This window comes from Pelophylax lessonae, assembly GCF_965119305.1.
Source record: "Pelophylax lessonae genome assembly, chromosome: 12".
NCBI classification, from domain to species: Eukaryota; Metazoa; Chordata; class Amphibia; order Anura; family Ranidae; genus Pelophylax; species Pelophylax lessonae.
In genome coordinates, this window is record NC_138779.1 from 130,468,458 (window position 1) to 130,488,449 (window position 19,992).

The window sequence follows — 19,992 nt, forward strand, 5'->3', positions numbered from 1 at the left end:
CTCCGTAGGTGGATCCGTGCTGCTCAGCGATACACAGATCCCCGCTGAGCAGGCAGGTGACATCTCCCTCTCCGCTCTGTGTGTGGAGAGGGAGGTGACAGAGTCCCATGCATCTCTATGGGGGAATCGGATGAGAGTGGACCGCCTGTCCGCTCTCTCCGCTCTCATCCGATCCCCTGGACGGATGGAAAATAGGGTTTCCATTCGTCCGGATTTCACGGACAGGATCGGATGCGGAAGGCAGCGGGTGTCAGCAAACATGTCTCCCCTGACATCCGCTGCCCCATAGGGATGCATGGAGAATCCGATCAGATCGGCCCAAAAACCTGACAGGCGCATCTGATCGGATCACTCGTGTGAAAGGAACCTTAAACAATACATTGGGGGGGGGGGGGGTAAGAGGATTTCTAGAACTGAAAACTGAACCATGTAGAATTTAGTACAGCTCTGCAAAGAGTCTAATCAGCTTCCGGGTTTTATTGTCAAAACTTAATTGAACAAGCCGAAGTTAGAAACTGATTGGCTACCATGCTCAGCTGCACCAGATTCTGAGTGCTCCAGTTTTAGTAAATTAACCCCATTGTTTGATATAAAAACCTTTTTCTTTCTTATATTTATCATCTGCATATATCAAAGGCAATGAGCCTATGGGTGAAAACATATTTACAGGAATGCTGTCTAAAATATCTTCGATATTTTTTTTTTCCAATTACTACAGACAGCTGCTATCATCACTGGCCCACAGGAAAATAGACGGTGCGCTTTGTAAAGTACAGTTGCACTCTACAAGTGCAGTTGCTCCAGAGCTTAATATATTAGGTAAAACTTCACTTTGCAAAGAATACCCAATCACGTGCAAGGAAAATAAAAATAAATAAATAAATAAATAAATCATCGTAGCTTTCACAAGATTGAATAATTGAAGTCAGCAGAGCTTCTGCTCATTTACCAAGCGCTGAGGCAACTGCACTTTGCAAAGTGCACAGTCTATTTGCCATTAGTAAATTAGCCCCAGTACCTCTTCACTGCTCTTCTAATGTAAACAATGACTTCCTTATTGACGTTTTTGGACACAACTGAGCAAACCTGTACCTCTTTTTAGCCAACAGGCCTTAATTCATGGAGATGGATGGCCTTTTAACATTTACTGTACATTTTATAAAGATTTGAAATTGCTACCAGCAGATGCAAAGAATGCCAGTTCATACATAGAATGCACCTAGGGGTCCTTTGCAATGAGACAGTTTGTGAATTCTGCTCAGCTACCTCTCTGCTTTCACTTACATTGCAGTTAATGAGCTCCTCTGCATCTTTTCCCAGGGGAACAAGATTAGCTGCGTCTCCTCTCTACCTCACACCCCTCAGCAACAACCAGTTCTTACACTGTCTTCTCTATCACCAACCCACAATTAGCTCTAACTTCTTCCTCCCCAGCAATTTTTATTTTCTCCTCTGCCTCTCAACCCTGTTTAGACCCAATCTACCTTACCAGCCAATAGTCCATGTTCAGATTATGCTAAGCCTCTTCTATCTCTGGGCTGGAACAAGATCCCACTGCCGTTTCTCTCCTTCACTCTTTCATGCCTCAATTATTTTGTTTAGTTGCCCCTTTCCTTCATCGGCTCATAGGCTGTCTCCTCAATCTTCCCCTTTGTTCGTGATCTTCTACTTCTGTTTTCTCTCACTCTTCTGGTAACTCGAGCATACTCTGCATCATCCTTTCTTCCCGTGTTGGCTTCTACTCTGCTTATCTAAATGTTATAAAATTAAAGCAGAGTTCCGGCCACGAAAATGTTTTTTCAATAAAAATACCCCTAAGAACAGTCAGGGCTAGTACATTCCACAATGGATAGCCTCTGTACTGTCCCAGGTTGCACTTACCTTTTAGAAGAAATACTTACCTTGAAAACTTCTTCTCCAGCGCTGCCATCTCTGATGTGGGCAGCTGAAGCCAGCGCGTCCTCTTCTGCGTCCTCTTCCGTGTCCTCTTCTCCCAGAATCTGCCTTCACCGGCCCCGCTCGTCACTTCCGGTACGGGCGCGTCATCCCTCCAAAGCTTCTAGGCATGCCCAGAAGCTGTTTAGCAGGGAATGAGCACCCGCACCGGAAGTGACGAGCAGGGCCGGTGCAGGCGCATTGATTCCTGGGAGCGATGACGTTCAGCTCCCAGGAATCAATGCAAAGAGGAAGTGACGGCGCGGGCCGCGGCCTCAGAGAGAGGAAGTGGAAGAAAGGTGAGTATATTTTTCTTTAATAACAAGGTAAGTAAACAAAAAAAAAAAAAATCGTAACTATCAATTTGTTTTTCAGGTGACCAAAAGCAAGCGGATGGTCCAAAATCGATTATGTCGATTTTGTGGCCGGAACTCCGCTTTCACTGCTACTTCTCCTTCCCTTCCATGGTGTGCCATGATCAATTTACTCTGCCTCCTCTACATTCTTCTAGTCTACATCCATGTGTCAATCTGCTGCTTCTATCTTTCCCTTCACCTTTAAGTCCATATAGGTCCCCTCACCATTCAACCTCCTCTTTTCTCTTTCCTGGCCCATGATAGGTTCCCACTCTTCCCTTTCTCCCCAAAAATCTGCAAACAGATCACTCCTTGCCTTCTGTAACCCCCAGTTCCACAATGAGTTTACACTTAGCTTCCCACTTATAATCAGTTCTTCATTAAATTATAAATGTCCAGCTAAAACATTGTTTAATTGGACCATAAGGCGCACCAGTGTATGATGAACCACTAGAGACCAAAATTCAGCCTGAATTAACTGGTTTATGAACAGGTACACAGTTGTTCATTTTAAAATCAATAAGAGTCGCATGTTCAACCCAAGATGGTCAGAAATTTTGGGCTGGCCATAACTTAGATGAAAAGACAATATTACTACAATGTGAATCACAAGGTATGGTGAGGTTACGGTATGGGAACAGTTATACCAAAACACATCAAAGGCTGGGAAAGACTGGTAATCATGTAGTATGAATATTCAAAATAACAATGTCTTTAAATGTATTCACCTACATTCATGAAAGCTTTTCATTCATCTAAGAATACAATAAACCCTTAACACTTTCAGTTGACAGATCTATGCCAAAGTTGAATTGTTTTATTATATTCCCACACATATTAATTAAGTGCAGTGAGAAGTGATTGCTCTGCCTAGCTACTTACTAAAGACAGCACAATCTCTAAAAGGATAACGGAAAAGCATGAGCACCCAGTTCTCAAATTAGGTGATAGCTCTAAGGATGTATTATAGTCATATAGCAAGGCCAGTGGAACCCCATGCACATGTTTTTTTAATTTGTGTTGGTTGAGGTTTTAGAGATAGATAAATTATATATATACATACAGTATATATATATATATATATATATATATATATATATATATATATACACACACAGTATCTCACAAAAGTGAGTACACCCCTCTCATGTTTGTAAATATTTTATTATATCTTTTCATGTGACAACACTGAAGAAATTACACTTTGCTACAATGTAAAGTAGTGAGTGTACAGCTTGTATAACAGTGTAAATGTGCTGTCCTCTCAAAATAACTCAACACACAGCCATTAATGTCTAAACCATTGGCAACAAAAGTGAGTAAACCCCCTAAGTGAAAATATCCAAATTGGGCCCAAAGTATCAATATTTTGTGTGGCCACCATTATTTTGCAGCACTGCCTTAACCCTCTTGGGCATGGAGTTCACTAGAGCTTCACAGGCTGCCACTGGAGCTCTCTAATAATCCTCCATGACATCACGGAGCTGGTGGATGTTATAGACCTTGCGCTCCTCCACATTCTGTTTGAGGATGCCCCACAGATGCTCAATAGGGTTTAGGTTGGGAGACATGCTTGGTCAGTCCATCACCTTTACCCTCAGCTTCTTTAACAAGGCAGTGGTAGTCTTGGAGGTGTGTTTGGTGTCGTTTTGTTGGATATGTTGGCATGTTGGCATGGTCATGTTGGCATACATGGTTCCCTCAATGAACTGTAGCTCCCCAGTGCCGGCAGCACTCATTAAGCCCCAGACCATGACACTCCCACCACCATGCTTGACTGTAGGCAAGACACTCTTGTTTTTGTACTCCTCACCTGGTTGCCGCCACACACGCTTGACACCATCTGAACCAAATTTGTTTATCTTGGTCTCATCAGACCACAGGACATGGTTCAAGTAACCCATGTCCTTAGTTTGCTTTTCTTCAGCAAACTGTTTGCAGGCTTTCTTGTGCATTATCTTTACAAGAGGCCTCCTTCTGGAGCACCAGCCATGCAGACCAATTTGATGCAGTGTGTGGAGTATGGTCTGAGCACTGACAGGCTAACCCACCACCCCTTCAACCTTTGCAGCAATGCTGGCAGCACTCATACATCTATTTCCCAAAGACAACCTCTGGATATGACGCTGAGCAGGTGCATTCAACTTCTTTAGACCATGGCGAGGCCTGTCCTGAGTGGAACCTGTCCTATTAAACTACTGTATGGTCTTTGCCACCATGCTGCAGCTCAGTTTCAGGGTCTTGGCAATCTTTATGTAAAGCAATAATTATTTTTTTGGATCCGTAGAGAGTTCTTTGCCATGAGGCGCCATGTTGAACTTCCAGTGATCAGTATGAGAATGTGAGAGCGATAACACCAAATTTAACACACCTGCTCTCCATTCACATCTGAGACCTTGTAACGCTAACGAGTCGCATGACACCGGGAAGGGAAAATGGCTAATTAGGCCCAATTTGGACTTTTTCACTTAGGGGTGTACTCACTTTTGTTGCCAGCGGTTTAGACATTAATGGCTGTGTGTTGAGTTACTTTGAGGGGACAGCAAATTTACACTGTTATTCAAGCTGTACACTCACTACATTGTAGCAAAGTGTAATTTCTTCAGTGTGGTCACATGAAAAGATATAATAAAATATTTACAAAAATGTGAGGGGTGTACTCACTTTTGTATATATATATATATATATATATATATATATATATATATATATATATATATTTTTTTTTTTAACCACATTTAAATAAAGTCAGTTCAACCAGTATTCTCTTTTAGCAATATACAGATCTGCTAGTTTACTGTATAGTTCTAGGCCATCCTTCTCGCCCTCAGAATATTTACTTACCTACAGAATGTTTGCTCTGAGAACTTTGCTGTCGACCTGCCTGGTGCCAAAATCTTCAAAAAATATTCTTTAACTGACAGTAATAGAGCAAGACTCCACTTACCTCTGTAGATGCAGGCATTGTTGAGCAGCTCATCCTCAAAGTTCACAGCAAAAGCAGAAAAGTCATTAAGCCCTCAGCAGCTCAGCTCACCCTGCTCTCCTCTCCCAGCAGTGACTCAAGCAGCCTTCCAGCTTTCTAATTTGCCATATGAAAAGAGTAGAAACTCTGGGAAGGGGGAGCAGGGTAAGCTAAGCTGTTGAGAGAGCCAAGTTCATGGTCTTCAGCATATCTATTGTTAATCTGAGGATGAATTTCCCCACAGTTCCTGCAGCTACAGACATCAATATGGGCTTGTTTTAAAGCTATTTTTGTGTGTGTTAAGAATAATTTAAATGTATATCTGTCTATAGCTTAGCAGACGGTTCACGTTAATTGGTAGTAAGAGGCATGGAATGCAAAGCAAATTCAGTGAGTGCTTTTACTGCCCTATCCTTTTGATAAACGTAATTCTAATGTTCAACATATGCTGGTACATTTTTTAGTACATGTTCAGTTCAGTCAGCAGAAATTTTACTTTGAACTGGAAGACCTTATATTGCCATAAGTTTTGATGCACTTCAAAAAGGCTTCTACCTACACACACTGTTGTCAACCTATCTACTGTCACTATCAGCAACACATCTAACAAGAAATGTGACAAATATTGCTAACACTGTAGGTATTTCTGAACAAATACAATCAACTTAAGAAGCAAATTATATATATTCATGCAACAGTTGTAAAAATAGACATTACATTCTGTACAACATCATGGGAAGCTTCATATTCAGCACTCAAGCAGAAAAGAAATCTAACACAGAGAAGCTGAAAAGGAATATACCATTATATTTAATGCAGACTAATATACTCCTGAAAAAAATAACAAAAATATCCAAATCTTTTCTCAAAAGGTGGCGAAAAGACTTCACATATTCAACATTGTTAGCATATTTATAGGTATATCATCATTTACCACACACATACAGTGTGTGTGTACATATATATAAAGACAAAAACATTTTTTGTGCCTGCACTGCAAGGATTAAATGACCTTTTATGTCTAGGACATGGGAAAAGTAGTTTTCCTTACCAAGTCCCTACACTCCAGCGGTGGACTGTCCCTCTGCATCCCCCTACTGATGACGCAACGCGTATAGGGGGTGTAGCCTACTATTGTATGCCATTTCACTGTCTGTTTCCTTACTGAGAAAATCATCTGTCATAGCTCGCACAGCTGATTGTGCTTGCTAATGTAAGTTTATCTCTTTACATTGTTTCCAATAAAGTACCATACAGAGAGCATTAGATCTTGTCCCTCTTTTTTGCATTTTGCCTGGGATTTTTCTGAGCTTATTATGACTGAGAGTTCGTCAGCAATTGGAGAATTTTTGATCATCATATACAGGAATATATCCCTTGGTAACACAAGGGTCAGAATTTGAGGTGAGGTGAATTTGAGTATTCGAGGTGAGCAGCCATCCATTAGTTGGTGAAGGTGTGCACAGACATGGGATTGATCGCTGAGACACTGGCACTTTTCCATTTGCATTGGATTTGCGGTTTTGCACTATATTGGGACTTTTTTTAATGAATTGGATGGGACTCTTTTCACTATATTAATGAATTTTACAAAATCACTTTAATTTTTTTTTACTATTATTGTATTTATACACTTTATATGTAGGGCTTTCCCCTCAGTCTTCATGTTCCCTCTCGGCGGCCGTCTCCTCTCACCTACTTGGCCAATAGGATGCCTTCTCTTTCCGGCCAATCGGGAAACAGGTCTCAGGACCCGCTTCCTGATTGGCCGGGAGGAGAATCAGTGTAGCAATAGCGAATATTCATTCGCTATTGTCACACAACTGTGTGGGCTCAGGGCGCAGTGCTCTGCGCCCAGAGCCCACCCTTTTTTGAAGCCTATTAGAGCCTCTGGCTCTAATTACGTGCTTCAAAAAACAAAAAATCCCCCATTGGAATCCATGCATCCGGTGCCCTTCATGTAGATTAGGGGGCCGGATGCATGGATGGGGGGGCGGTGCCCCTGCGCCCCCAATGGACGGGCCGCCACTGCTCTGCATCCTCATGTCAAATGCAGGACTATGGGCACTGCTTAGGACTTGATGACATCAAAGCATCCAACCACCAGAATGCAGGGGAGAAGAAGCTGCGGGGACCAATGTTGCAGCAAGGACCAGGTAAGTAAAACTACTTTTGTGTGTTCCCTAGACAAACACGATTTTAAACCTTGCAGTGCTTGGGATGCCTCACTCAAATGTGTCCTTTCAGTTCAGTTTTAAAAAAGGCAGCCTTGAAGAAAATTCCTTTTCTTAGTTACGTACATTGATAATAACAGATTGTGGGCTTATTCACACTTTCAGCGCTGACCTTCTTTTTACTCACTGAATAAACATAGGTCAATTGTTTTCTATGAGCCCCATTTACACTGCAATGCTGACGAGTTGCAGTAAAATACAGCATGTCTGCACTGGATGGTAACCCATGTTACTGCACAGCAGCACAACACACCATGCATCGCACTGCTTCCCGATGGAGCCGGCGTGGTTACTAACCCGCACAGTAAAATGATACAATTTACCCCATGTTACTGCACAGCAGCACAACACACCATGCATCGCACTGCTTCCCAATGGAGCCGGCGTGGTTACTAACCCGCACAGTAAAATGATACAATTTATCCCATGTTACTGCACAGCAGCACAACACACCATGCATCACACTGCTTCCCAATGGAGCCGGCGTGGTTACTAACCCGCACAGTAAAATGATACAATTTATCCCATGTTACTGCACAGCAGCACAACACACCATGCATCGCACTGCTTCCCAATGGAGCCGGCGTGGTTACTAACCCGCACAGTAAAATGATACAATTTACTGTATGAGCTGGTGTGAACCTAGCCTTAGTCAGGTTTATTATAAGTTCTCAGTGAAATCAAAAAACGCAAAACAAAGCCTTTGTAAATTAAAATAGAAATACTTTGGTTACTTTTTTTCACTTCCATAGAAACATAGCAAAATTAAATTAGGAAAACTGCCCAGGATGACTTTATAAATAGAGAGAACTGTCCTAATCAAGATTTCTGCTGAAGAAAATGGCAATACATCAATTGTGTTGTGCTGTAAATAGGCCATCAAATGTTTTACATGTCTAAGAAAAGCACTATTGTGCAAGGATAACATTTCTATACATAGACGGGTGACATACCTGATATGAGGGACACGGTGTCCTTCTCCCAGGATACCACACTGACATACTCCTGGACAGAGGGCTGAGTGAGGCACTTGAATACAGCAGCACTGCCACGCATGGCGCTCTGATCCTCCACCCGCACTGTGTACGGCTCCCTGAAAACTAGAACACAAATTGCGGTAAGTAAATACTGCAGGCACATGTTACTTGTGCTAAAGATATTCAAAAAGAAAGTAGTGCATTTAAAGTTAATGTTTTGTTTTAGTTTGGAAGAGAGGGGAAAGGTTAGAACCTTAGACAGGTTATTTTTTTCTTTGCTGTGTGCCATTGGGGAGATTTCTCTTCACTTCCTGTCTTGAAGATACAACAGGAAGTGATAGATAATATATCTAAAGTGAGGGAAAATCTCCTCTAGGACAGCTGTCACTGGAAAAAGTGTCCCTATTGGAAGATGTCAAACAAGATAAAACACAGGTCCATAGGAGGGCTTCATTAGTTATGCAGTGGGTTGTACATAATCCAAAATAAATTAATAAAATTAAAGCAACTCATTGATTGACAATAATAAGCAAAAATACAATATTTGCTACTATGTTTTATTTTCTCAACAATATTGCTTTCTTTTTTTTTTTTTTTTGCCGTGTCATTTTGGATTTACTCTCCTTCACTCTCTGTTCCTAGGACACAATCGAAAGTGAGAGGAAATATCTCAAAATGACGGATTTTCCTTCTATTCGGTTTTTTTTTTGGGGGGGGGGGCAGATTTCAGATCTCTTTCTGTGATGTGGCTATCGCAAGAGGGACGCCAATAGCAATAGAAAAGCTTACAGGGGTTTTAACACTCTCATAATCCAAAACAAAAACATTTTGACTTAAGATACAGTACATATTAGCTAGTCAACCACAACACTAAAGCCCCATATACACGGCCCAAATGTTGGGCGGCATCGGCCGGGTTCAATAGAAACATTAGAGACATTCTGCACATGTGTACTGCAGCTGGGCCGGCTTCTGTAGAAGGGGCATGACTGAAAACATCTGCCGACCGACACCCTATCACCACTCTCAGCCAATGGCTAACAGCGCTGACCAGTATGAGTATGAGTATTCATACGTACATGAGTATTCTGGGGTGTGCCCCTGTCAGAACACAATAGAACAGCAGAAGAGATCGCTGCACTAACATCAGATTGTTAGTACATCAGCTCCGGCCTGAGCTTTCAGTTTTTTTTCATTCAGTCCACTGGTTTGAATGAAAAAAAAATAAATAAAAATTGTAGTGTGTACTAGGTTTAAGTAGAGAAGATTTGATCTTGAAAAAACTGGGGTCTCATTAAGTTAGGGACATGAAGAAGTAATGAAAGGGCTAAATGAGGCGCCAAGACAAACCTGTTTAGCCTAGAACACACTCCTATTTTTTTTTTTTTTCATTTAACTCAGCAGGCTAAATGAAAAAAAAAAAAGACAGCTCCGGTTGATCCCAATCTGTTAGTACAGGGATCTCCCCCACTGTTCTATTGTGTTCTGACAGGGGGACAGCCCCTTACCTGAACACTCTGTCAGTGTTCTCAGAGTGCTGACTTTTTTGGTCATGCTCCTTCGACAGTAGCCGCCCGAACGGCCAGCTTCTGTTGGACCGCCTGCAGTACACACAGGCTAAATGTCGGCCAGTTTCTATTGATCCAGCCGATGCCGCCGGACATTCGGCCCATGTCTACGAGGATTTACAGTGCTATACAAACAGAAAACACAGTATAGATCAGAACTATATAGTGAAGTTGGCCACACAGGGAATTCAGCCACTTCAGCTGTAGCTTTCCATGGTGCTGAATCCCATTTTGCTGTACAAAGCTACTTCAAGCCTAAGTCAATAACACAGCTTGCAGATACTTTGCTCTGTTACTTTGTAGAATTTGTCAATTACCATACATAACCAAAATAAAAAAGGCATTTTTTTTCCCTTAAAGGATATTTCCACTTTTGTCCCATATTAGGGTAACACATATTTACAGTATTTTTGGTACATATCCCCATTCACATAGTATAACTTATTGAAAAAAAATAAAAATGGCATCTTACCTGTTTTAGATGTTTTATTCTGGACCCTCTGGCAAGAAGGGTCTACATGAATAGTTTAAAGCTAAACTCAACTTACTTACATACAACTATTATAAGTATCTGTCTTGATACCAGCCTACATCCATCTCTTGTAGTACAGCTATCAGACTGGGAGGTGAGAAGGGCAGTAGGAGCCCATCAGCTCCTGGGGGCCCATCAGTAGGAGCCCATCAGCCCACATATACAGAAAACATGTGGACATCAGGAGCAGAGCAGAGGCGATGACCTATGAGCCTTTATCTGCTCTTTCACTGTCCAGTCAGTAGGAAGGTGACACCTATATATTTCTTTAAAAAAAATGGTGTCACCCTTCTAGCTATGCTGTCTAGCAAATGATGAAAATTGCTGGACAGAATCCTTCAGTAATCAGTAAAATTCAGTAACTTTCTAAACATTTTCTCTTCATAATTAATATAATTATTATTTTTTTCATTGATTATTGTTAAGTTTTACAGTTAGCATTGAATAAAACAGTGCCTTGAGCTTACCTAGCCAGCCCTTCCCCTCCACAGATGCATGCTTACTGAGATCTGAGTGCCATGACCTCTGTTTTTTTTACATCCCACGCTGCAAGTTCTCTCACTTGCTTGCAGGGTTTTAAGTTCAAAGTGAAAAATTATTAACACCAAAGTGAGAATGTTTAAACAAAAGGGTTTTTAGTAATTTTTTCACTTTTGCTTAACATCAAAAGTGTGAATTTGCAAACATCATGTGCGAAAACAAATATACAGTAAAAATTATTTAAACCATTATTTATCAAAGATATAATTTCCCTCATCTTTTCTAAATTAAGAGCCTCATTTAGTTGCTTGATTTTGATCAATATCCAATCTGTTACAGAAGAAAAATGTAAACTTTTTTTTCAATATACTGTAGTTGCGAGGTCTGGCCTGGGCCTGAACTGGAAGAAAAGGTTTATAAGTGTTCAAACGTTTATTTCACTTTCAGCATTTATTAAGTCTTAATGTTTTGTCAGTTAAGCAATGGAGGGGCCAAAGTAGGCTGTGCTTAGGGCATCAGTTTCCCTTCATCCAGCGTTGGGTCACCCCCTTTCAAACCATTCATCTAGTCAGGGCCATCTTTATTATTGATTGGACCCTGGGCAAACATTTTCTTTGGCCCTCCCAAATGCACTTATCAACTATTTGCAGGCAGTGTGGGCTCAAGAGGCAGCTGCTTTGGGTCCCACAACAATGACTGGGCCAAGGGCAGCTGCCCCTTTTGCCCTGTGTTAAAGACAGCCCTGCATCTAGTCTCCTCTCTATATAAGGGAGGCAAAATTAAACACTGGGATAAACTGTAAACCAGTGGTTCTCAGCCACTGAGCAGTGGTCCATTGTCATGCTGCAGCCTCCCTCCTTGTGGGCCACCAACTATCCCCTAACTCCCAACAGTGCCTCCAAGCTCCTTTAGCTGCGCACAGTGCCCCTCAATCCCTTGCAGTGCCCCCAGACCCCCTAAGAACCCTTAGTTTCCACAGTGCACACCAACATCTAACAATGCTCCTAGCCTCCTACAGTGCCCCCTAGCCTGCTGCAGAGCCTCCATCCCTTCATACTGTCCCCATTAGTGTTCCCCAAACACCTAAAGTTGCTCACATTAACCCCGCAAAATCTCCAGCCCACTCCAGAGACTCCATCTGCCACAGCTTCCCCCAGGCCCTAAACTCCTAGAGGTCCACAAAGTCTGCTGCAGAATCCCCTAACTCCATGCAAAACCTTCATCCCCCCACAATGAAAGCCAGCACGATACAGAGCCTTTCTTTCAATACATATTTTGTATTCTCATATGTTTATTGTGGGAATACAATTTATTTATTTTTACTGAAGGGACACAGAAGGTTTTGGAAGAATTTACCAGGCCCTGGTCTCAATAAGAGAACCACTAGTCAATGCCACTTAAAGGATAAGTTCACCTTTTCTAACATGTTACACCCATATTCCCATGTTACAGATGAACCAGACACCACACCCCTCCGATCCCACGTTCTGACAGTGAGCAGGGGATTCCTGCCCCATACCCCCCCCCCCCCCCCCGCCGCTGAAAAAAACATCACTTGCAGAGTTTTGTGAATGTGAAAACTACAGGTCCCAACATCCTTTGCAGTTGTCAGCTTTTAGTTCTCAATGTACTACCTAGGGTGCTGTTGAGCGCTCTAGGTAGTTCATTGAGCTCCCTGTTATTCAGTAACTGCCTGCCTATATCAGAGGTACAGGCAGACGGCTATACAGACAATCTGCAGGACCGTGGCATTACTCCCAGGATGTGCCGATTGTAGGTGCAATGCTTTAAAGGCAGCCAACAAAAAAATGTGCATTTATTATTTTATTTTTTTTTGTAAAGGTGAATGTATTCTTCAATTCTAATCTCTTCTACATACAAAATGGCAAATAACATACTTCTAAAGGATAATCTCCTCCAAGCTATGTTTTGCCCAGTCTACACTGTGCAGGCTAAAATACAGGCTTTCTAGTCACTACTCTCCAGGGACATATTCCAGAATAATCTTTGAGTGTAACAAACACTTGAATGTAAAATCTGTGGGCCTAGTTGAAAAACAATAAAATACCTGGTAGTGCATATATAAAGTTCCAAAAATAGATAGGACCTAAAAATATAGGTGTCCAGCAATGGATGCCATTTGTGGTAGCTATATTCAGTCCTGGGTTTGGACAATGCCAGAGTGTGACCTATGGCATTAGTAAAATAGAAATAACGGTGTAACAGTCACTATACTGTTGCTGTATTCTGGAAAGCTTTGAGTACAGTGTTTTTCAACTGGGGTTCCTTTAGGTTTCATTAGTGGTGCCTTGGAAAAATGCCTAAAAATGTACCAAAAATTGTACACAAGCCAGCAGGGGGATCAAGCCTGCCTTGACAAAACCATCAATGCAACCTGCAAGCTCATGGTGTCCGAATTGATTGATTGATAAGGAAGACATTGGGTGCTTGCACAGCATCCTTGTTTACCCACCCACTTTCCCTCTCCATTAGTAATGGGGTCACATTAGCAGAGTGAGGGACAGAAATTAAGGGAGAAATGAAACACTAGAATACTAGTCAGTACCAGTGTGCAAAGGTATATTTGCTTGGGAAGCATAAATCACCTCTAATCATGGGCGTCCGCAAGGGGGGGCAAGGGGGGAAAGTAACCCCCCTGGAAATTTCCTGGCCTGTTCTAAGAGGGGAATATATGGGGACCCTGCTATAAAGGGGGTTCTATGGGGGACCCTGCGCTAAAGGGGATCTATGGGGGACCCTGCTCTAAAGGGGGATCTATGGGGGACCCTGCTCTAAAGAGGACCCTGGACTGGCCTGTTCTAAAGGGGGATCTATGGAGGTGAAAATAAGCGGAGCATGGGTGACCTTAAAAAGATGCCCCCTCTGAAAAAAGTTCTGCGGACGCCCATGCCACTAATGTGGGGTGTCCTATGTGTGGATGTTGCTGCATTATGTAGAACTATTACAATGGGGTGCCTCAAAATTATCCATAATTTTAAAGAGTGTCTTGACTTAAAAACTGTTGAGGGACAGTGTTCTAGTAGATACCACAATATGCAATGAAGAGTAAAGCGCTCCCGTTCTTTGCTCAAATAGAGAATATACACTTTAATGGCAACCCCCTGACTGAATATATTCCCCTTCCTTTTGCTCCCCCATTGCTCTATTTGCATGAAGTAACATAACCAGGTATCATGGGGCATAAGACTCACTTCTCTTCCTCTGATGTGATAGTGCTGGTGCTTAGTGGCGGCTCAGGTATTCTGCATAGTCCACAAGGCTTCTTCTTCTGCCACTCACCAGTGCACAGTGGAGTGAGGGAGAGTGTGAAGGGGGCCAGTATTAAATTGAAGCAAAACAAGTATGCCAATCTCTTACTTTCTTTTGACTTCTCTAGCTACATGCTTGTTAAGGGTCAATATGAGAAAGTATTGAGGTCAGCGACCACCAAATAATATGTATTTCTCTCAGCCATGTTTCAACATTCAGAAAGGATCTGTCATTGTCACTAATCTTCATCTGAAAGTCTGTCAAAAGCCATTCCGCCAAACATTCCCAGTAGCCTCAGGCTCTCAGACATAGGCCTGGCCACAGACTGAACCATTTTGCATCCAATGAAAATTTGAACAAGGAGCAGACAACTGTAAAATTTTGACAACACTCAGCTGCTATTTAAAAATCTGATAATTTTTCTGGAAATCATGTGCCATTCTGATTGTAAGTACTATGTGTACAGCAGATTTTGCACAGATTTCACAATGATTCTACTGTCCAACTCCTGTGCAACTGTCAGCCTGAAATGATCTTCTGTTATGCTGGAAATTAGAATTGTTGTTGGCTAATAAATGGTGTAATATTTGAGGAAATTAGCTAAATCTTTACAAACCATTAAGTCTAGGAACAGTCTTACATAACAAACTGTATGATTTCATCAACCGCTGGTATCCTTAGTTATCTCCAGTACTTTGCAAGATTATTGTAAGCAAGTCTCTTAGTAGGATCAGCCTATGAATTTGGACCAACATGAACTTTGTTAATCCTATTCAGGACTATTTTAAATAACCAAAAAAAAAAAAAGCATTCTTTTCTGGGGGCCCACTACAGCAACCGACCATGCCACACGCTGACTTTATTCTATTTTTTTTTTTTTAATTTAATGAATCCATGGCATAACACAGTTTCAGCCTTTTATCAACTTAAAGTAGAACTAAAGAAAGATCTTTAATTTTAGTTTTGGATAGAGTGGAGAGAGATTAGAACACCTGTCAGTTTTTATTGCTGTCTGCGTCCCCGTTAATAGATTCACCCCCTCTATTTGTCCTATCATTGAAAGTAAAAGTGAAAGAAAATCTAAAATTTTGGGTTGTCCCCAGAAAAGTAATAGATGGGAACACTAGTTCCGGTGACCTGGGGGTCCTTAGGGCAGAAGCTCCACTTTTAGGTGAAACTGAGCTTTTGGAAGAAGGGGGGGGGGGAGCAGGTACCCAATTTTGACAGGAACCTGCTCCCACTTCGGTTACGGTCACCTGGGGCGATCGTAAGTGGAAATTCTCCTTCCCAAAGTCTTCTGGGACACGTGACAGGTCCTAGAAGACTTTGGGACCAGTCTCAGAGCACATGCACAGTGGGCACCCCGCTGTGAAGCCACTAGCTGTCACAGCCAGGTGTCCATGGTAGAGATGCCGCCGCTGCCGAGGGAGGACAGGGGGTGAACACAGCTGGGGTGAGTACACCACTGGATCATGGGACAGGTGAGTGGCTGTTTATTAAAAGTCAGCAGCTACACTATTTGTAGCTGCTGACTTTTAATAAACAAAAAAAAAAAAGACTGGAACTCCGTACGATGGTAGATCTTTTTAGAAGTAGATTTCCTAGCTTTTAACAGCATTAGAATCATCGACTCAGACAAATCTCTATCCATCAGCACCTGGCGTTCAACAGCCAAGCCGTCAATGTCAGTGACTGTAAAGCAGGATGGAAGATTGGCCCTTGGGACAACAGATCCCCCCTGAGAGGAAGTTTCCAAGGAACGTCAGTGACCAGCCGCACCAGATCGACGTACCAAGCCCAGCAAGGCAAGTCCGGGGCCACTAAGATGACCACAATCCCTTCTGCCTCAATCCTGTGTAGAAGTCTTGGCAGTAGCTTGAGATGAGGGAAGGCATAAATCAGACAATACTGACCCCACGGGACCACCAGCGCATCTGTGGCGTCTGCCAGAGGATCCCGTGACTGAGCCACAAACCTCTGCATCTTTCTGTTGAGCCGGGACGCCAACAGATCCACCTGGGGGATGCCCCACTGGAGACAAAGGAAGTGAGAGGAAATTCCTGCGAATTACGGGAATCCTTTGGGCCCCCCTAGGTCACCAGAACTAGTGTCCCCATGGGAAGATGCACCCTCTATTACTTTTCTGGGAACAACCCATCATTTGGGAATTTTTTTTTACTTTCCCTTTTAATGATAATGGTAAATATGACAAATATAGAGGTTGAACAGACAGCAAAAAAAAATCGAAAGGGGCTCTAATCCCTCTCCACTCTATATAAAACTAAAAAAAAGTTTTACCTTTAGTTCTACTTTAAGCCAAGGGTAACCAGTCTCTTAATGCCTCTCTACACCCATATACTCCTGCAGCAGCTTGTCTTCAGGAAAAAGGAGCCCTGATTCAAAGCCAGCCCCTTGATAAAAGGGCTGGGCACAACTGCACTGTCAGACTGCTGGTCTTCAGTATAACATGGACATAGGGTTACAAGCTTCTTCCGTTCCAAAACTCTTCAAAGTCTCCAGACTCCAGAACCCAATCTAGAAGTTATCAGTCCTGGTAAAAACTGCAAAACCAGTTTTCTCCATTCAGAATATAGATTCTGGAGCCCCTCGAACTGCATAAGTAAGAACCCTATAAGAACCCTATACGTAAGAACCCTATACGACATGCCCTCCTTGGGCACAGCACTTATCCTTCACTCCCCTAGTAGCCAGCACTTTCCTTTTCCCTCTGACACTCTGGTTTGTTTGTAGGCCCTTGGCATCATCATTTACAATGTAGCACTCTTGGTCCTGCATTGTACATGATGACATCAGTGTGCAACCCACGGAGCGGCGAAGAGGAGCGGTGAATAGAAGCGGCTTCAGGGGACCGGCCGCACAGGAAGAAAGTCTGTGGGAGTGAGGGATAAGGCAAGTAGAACTGCTTTTTAATGGACAAAAACAAGAATTTAAGCACTGTAGATTATGTGGGGAACCTCACAAGTGTAGACTTTTTTTCCCAGATTTCAGCTTTAAGACAATGTACATTTTGCTGCTGGCTCATCAGGTATGTGTGACCATTTTTTTTTTTTTACCACGAAGACATAAAAGCGTTTTACTTACCAGCTTTGACGCGGATGTTTGGACTTCGTATTTTGCCGGCAGAGTTCTCGGCTGTACAGAAATAGTCATTGTCGTGTATAAAGCTATTGAAAGCGGACTGGGAGAAGGGGAATAGCTGGAGAGTGCCATTGGCATGGACGTGCCTAATGTGAGGCACGTCATAAATGTCATCTCCTGTCCCCAGGTACCATCGGAGTGTGGCGCTGGGAGATCCGGCGGCAGGGCAGGGGATGAACACCCCCACTGTACTGGAAAAGGTGATCTGTAGCAAGGAAGTGTTCACAAAGTATAGACTTGTGCCAGCATCCTCCGAGCAAGCTGTAGAGAGAGAGAGAAAAGTTACGTTAATGAAAGGATATGAAAAAGCAAAAGTTCATTTTTACAAAGAATAATCTATATTGATCAAAAAAGCCATTGACAAATAAGTGCACAATTCACACTGAATAGAACTTTGTCATCTGCATAGAACTGACAATGGCACAACTAGGATTTCAACACTTCTCATCTCCATGTTTTTTAGGTTCTTCGCTACACATCTTCACATTATATGCTTGTGAATATACAAAGGATAGGGATTCATAAAAAACAGCTGTAAAGTAGTATTTATAGCACAAAAATAACATAACAGTACACAAAGGCTAATATTCTCATTCCTATTCCAGAAATCTGCTTATTGACCTAGCATCATAAAGGAGTAAATACCTATACTGCCTAAAATTGATTACTTGAGGGATATTAGAGGACCTAATTTACTAATTTTAAAGAAAACATATAGTTGTTTTTTACATAGGGTTTTTCATGATTTTTATGGCTGATATGGTGTATTGAGCAGTACCAAAAAAAAAAATAAATAAAATAAAAATGTAAAAAAACTTTTATTTGGTAAATTGCAAAAATTGCTAGTGAATATCATGTAGCCTATTATCCTGCCAGCAGGTGGAGCTCAAGTTGCCTTTCACCGCTCTCTCCCCCTACCACTCACTTTAAGGAAAAAAAAAAAAACTTGTCCACAAATTGAAAAAACATATGTCAGGCATAGGGTACTAAAGATGCTTGCTGACTTGGGACCTGTCCATATCACTGTTTTGAAAAAATCTATTGCCAAGATCCTTATACATCCCAATCATTTTGAGAGATATACATTTGAGAATGATTCGGGTCATATGGAAGTTCCTTCTTTACTTCCAGAGGGGTTACATCCTAGGTGTCGAATGCCTATGTGGTTCTACTTTAACTCACTGGTGTGTATTTTTTTCCTTAGTGGCAACTTGTCTCCTAAATTCTCTTTTCTCACATGCATTCCCTGGGTTCTTGGGGTCACTCATTATTGGATTGGCCTGTATAGTCAGCACTGTAAGTTTTGTTATGCTACTTATTACTTTTCAATATTATGGTGTATATTATTGTATCCATATAGTGTCATTTTGTTAATACGCTGTTTGTCTTCTAGAAAATTACCCTTTCTTGCAAATACCCCCTGAAGAAGACTAATAAGGTTGAAACGTGTCGGGGTGCAATCTTCAGACCCCCACTTAGGTAGTTCTCTGGGGAATAAACACATATATATATATATGATCCATTCTCATGCTTTTAAGTTCTGTATCAGTTTTTAATCATGATTTATAATAAACTTTTTAAATTTTATGTTGTTATGATTTTCTCCTGATGCTGTTAAAATCCCATCCATCATGTCCACAAACTTGTTCAAAATTGATAGATCACAGTGAAATGTGTACACAGGACTGAGTGGAGTAATGACTCATCCCTTATTAGATGGCGCAGTACCAAGTTTCAATGTCTTTGGGCAGCAAAGTGGCTTAGTGGTTAGCACTTCTGCCTTGCAGCACTGGGGTTCTCTTTTCAAATTCCAACTAAGACATCATTTTTATGGAGTTTGCATTTTGTTCTTGTGCTTGCATGGGTATCCTGTGCTCTTAGTATTCCAGATTCCTCCCACAATCTAAATAACAAGCCGGTAGGTTCATCGGCTAAAATGAGTGCGCCCAAGATAGCTGCCTCATCTCTCCATTACTTGAGTCCCTATTGAGAAAAGGTCCATAGAAATGTTTTGAATTGAAAGGAAGATAATTATGTTTAATGTCTTTTTAGCCAACCTATAGTGCTTTGGGAATGCTTTGCCATTAAAATTGCAAAACAAATATCATAGGGTTGCCACCTTATCCCTTTAAAACCAAACACATTATTAATTACACAAGTTCTGTGGCTAATTAGGGGTGGTAATTAAACCCACTTAGGCAGCCCAAACACAGTGCAAATTTCTTTCCTGCAACCACAGGGGATGCCGGACCCGCCGGGAGAAGACCGTGATTATCGCTAGCGTCTTTAGCGACGTTCGCGAAAATACCTCACATGTGTGGTGCGACCACCGTTTACACGCGCGTGCTAGAGTACCGTAGGCGTTCCCATTTGCGCGTAAGCACGGTGGGACGTTGGCGCATTAAATGTATTTCTTATTTATTGTATACAAAAAATTTTTACACTTTTTATTTTTGTACAAACTTTATTGCTATCACAAGGGATGAACAACATCCCTTGTGATAGCATGGGTCTTG

The 19,992-nt window shown here is 41.9% G+C and overlaps 1 protein-coding gene across 3 annotated transcripts in view; it reads right to left on the minus strand.

Annotated features, from left to right (window-relative positions):
• The window catches only part of DSCAML1 (DS cell adhesion molecule like 1), a 432,791-nt gene that overhangs the window by 293,465 nt on the left and 119,334 nt on the right, over positions 1 to 19,992 (minus strand). For all 3 annotated transcript variants that reach the window (XM_082273392.1, XM_082273391.1, XM_082273393.1), the window contains exons 2-3: positions 17,420 to 17,737; positions 8,444 to 8,590 (exon numbers count right to left, since the gene is read on the minus strand). In XM_082273392.1, the coding sequence (XP_082129518.1) occupies positions 8,444 to 8,590; positions 17,420 to 17,737 (465 nt within the window). The remainder of the gene's footprint in view (positions 1 to 8,443; positions 8,591 to 17,419; positions 17,738 to 19,992) is intronic.